At 50.9% G+C, this 1,187-nt stretch overlaps 1 protein-coding gene across 1 annotated transcript in view; it reads left to right on the forward strand.

Moving 5' to 3' along the window:
* Nucleotides 1-1,187, forward strand: part of MAP3K7CL (MAP3K7 C-terminal like) — a 41,596-nt gene that overhangs the window by 29,540 nt on the left and 10,869 nt on the right. Inside the window, exon 4 of the mRNA XM_004371370.1 lies at nt 551-666. Coding sequence (XP_004371427.1) covers nt 551-666 — 116 coding nt within the window. The remainder of the gene's footprint in view (nt 1-550; nt 667-1,187) is intronic.

The raw sequence follows: 1,187 nt of genomic DNA on the forward strand, positions 1-1,187 counted from the left end.
CCTGAAAATGCCCGTGGATGATACTGGAAGATGAACAAAGGGATCCACCTCTCTATTTTCCAGTCAAGTAGAATCAGCTGAGGGAGCCCCTGAGTGGTTGGTGCCAATGGTTAATGCACTAGGCTGCTAACTGAAAGGCTGGAGGTTTGGGTCTACCCAGAGGTGCCTGGGAAGAAAGGTCTGGTGATCTACTTCTGAAATATCAGCCAATGAAAACTCTATGGAGCACAGCTCTGCTCTGACACACAGGGGCTGCCATGAGTTGGAATCACTTGGGGACAACTGATACAAGCAGAAAAAAAAAAAAAAAAACCCTGTTGCGGTCGCCTCCATTTGGACTTACAGCCACCCTACAGGACAGAGTAGAACTGCCCCGTAGAGTTTCCAAGAGAGGCTGGTGGATTTGAACTGCCGACCTTTTGGTTAGCAGGCGATCTCTTAACCATTGCCAACCAGGGCTCCTGTAAAGAATATGGAGGGAGGAAAATGGTTGGTATTTTACTCTGATGCAAACCAGTGGACTGATTTCTCCTCGTTGTTGTCTGTGAAGCCTCTGCCGCCTTGTCATGAGTCCCCAGAATCCATGCAGGTGTTCAAGCAGCACTGCCAGATCGCGGAAGAATACCATGAGGTTAAAAAGGAAATCGCCCTGCTGGAGGAAAGGAAGTAAGTACTTTCCCCCTGAGCGCTGTGCCCTCTTTCTGAGCACTGCCTACTGCTGGTGGACTGGGGGTGACCGGGAGGGGGTGACCGGGAGGGGATGATAAGGAGGGGGTGACCGGGAGGGGATGATAAGGAGGGGGTGACCGGGAGGGGATGATAAGGAGGGGGTGACCGGCAGGGGGTGATAAAGAAGGGGTGACCTGAAGAGGCTGACAGGGAGGGGATGATAAGGGGGGTGACCGGGAGGGGGTGAGCAGAGTTTGGGGCGCCGTCAGGAACCAACGTTTCGTGGTTCCAAAGTTACCAGGCAACTTCCGTGGATGCTACTGTTGATTACAGAAATGGCGCAAATGTAATTAAATGCTTTACTTTATGGAGCCGTGAAAGGAACGGCATGAGTACTTCCCACTCAAAACTCAGTTTTTTAAATAAAGAATTTTCAGTTTAGGGAATTAAAAATGCCCAAACACCACCCAGAGCCACACTGTTTCCTATGAAGGGGCCCAGAGGTCCCAGAGTACTCT

This window comes from Trichechus manatus, unplaced genomic scaffold, assembly GCF_000243295.1.
Source record: "Trichechus manatus latirostris isolate Lorelei unplaced genomic scaffold, TriManLat1.0 scaffold00012, whole genome shotgun sequence".
Lineage (NCBI taxonomy): Eukaryota > Metazoa > Chordata > Mammalia > Sirenia > Trichechidae > Trichechus > Trichechus manatus.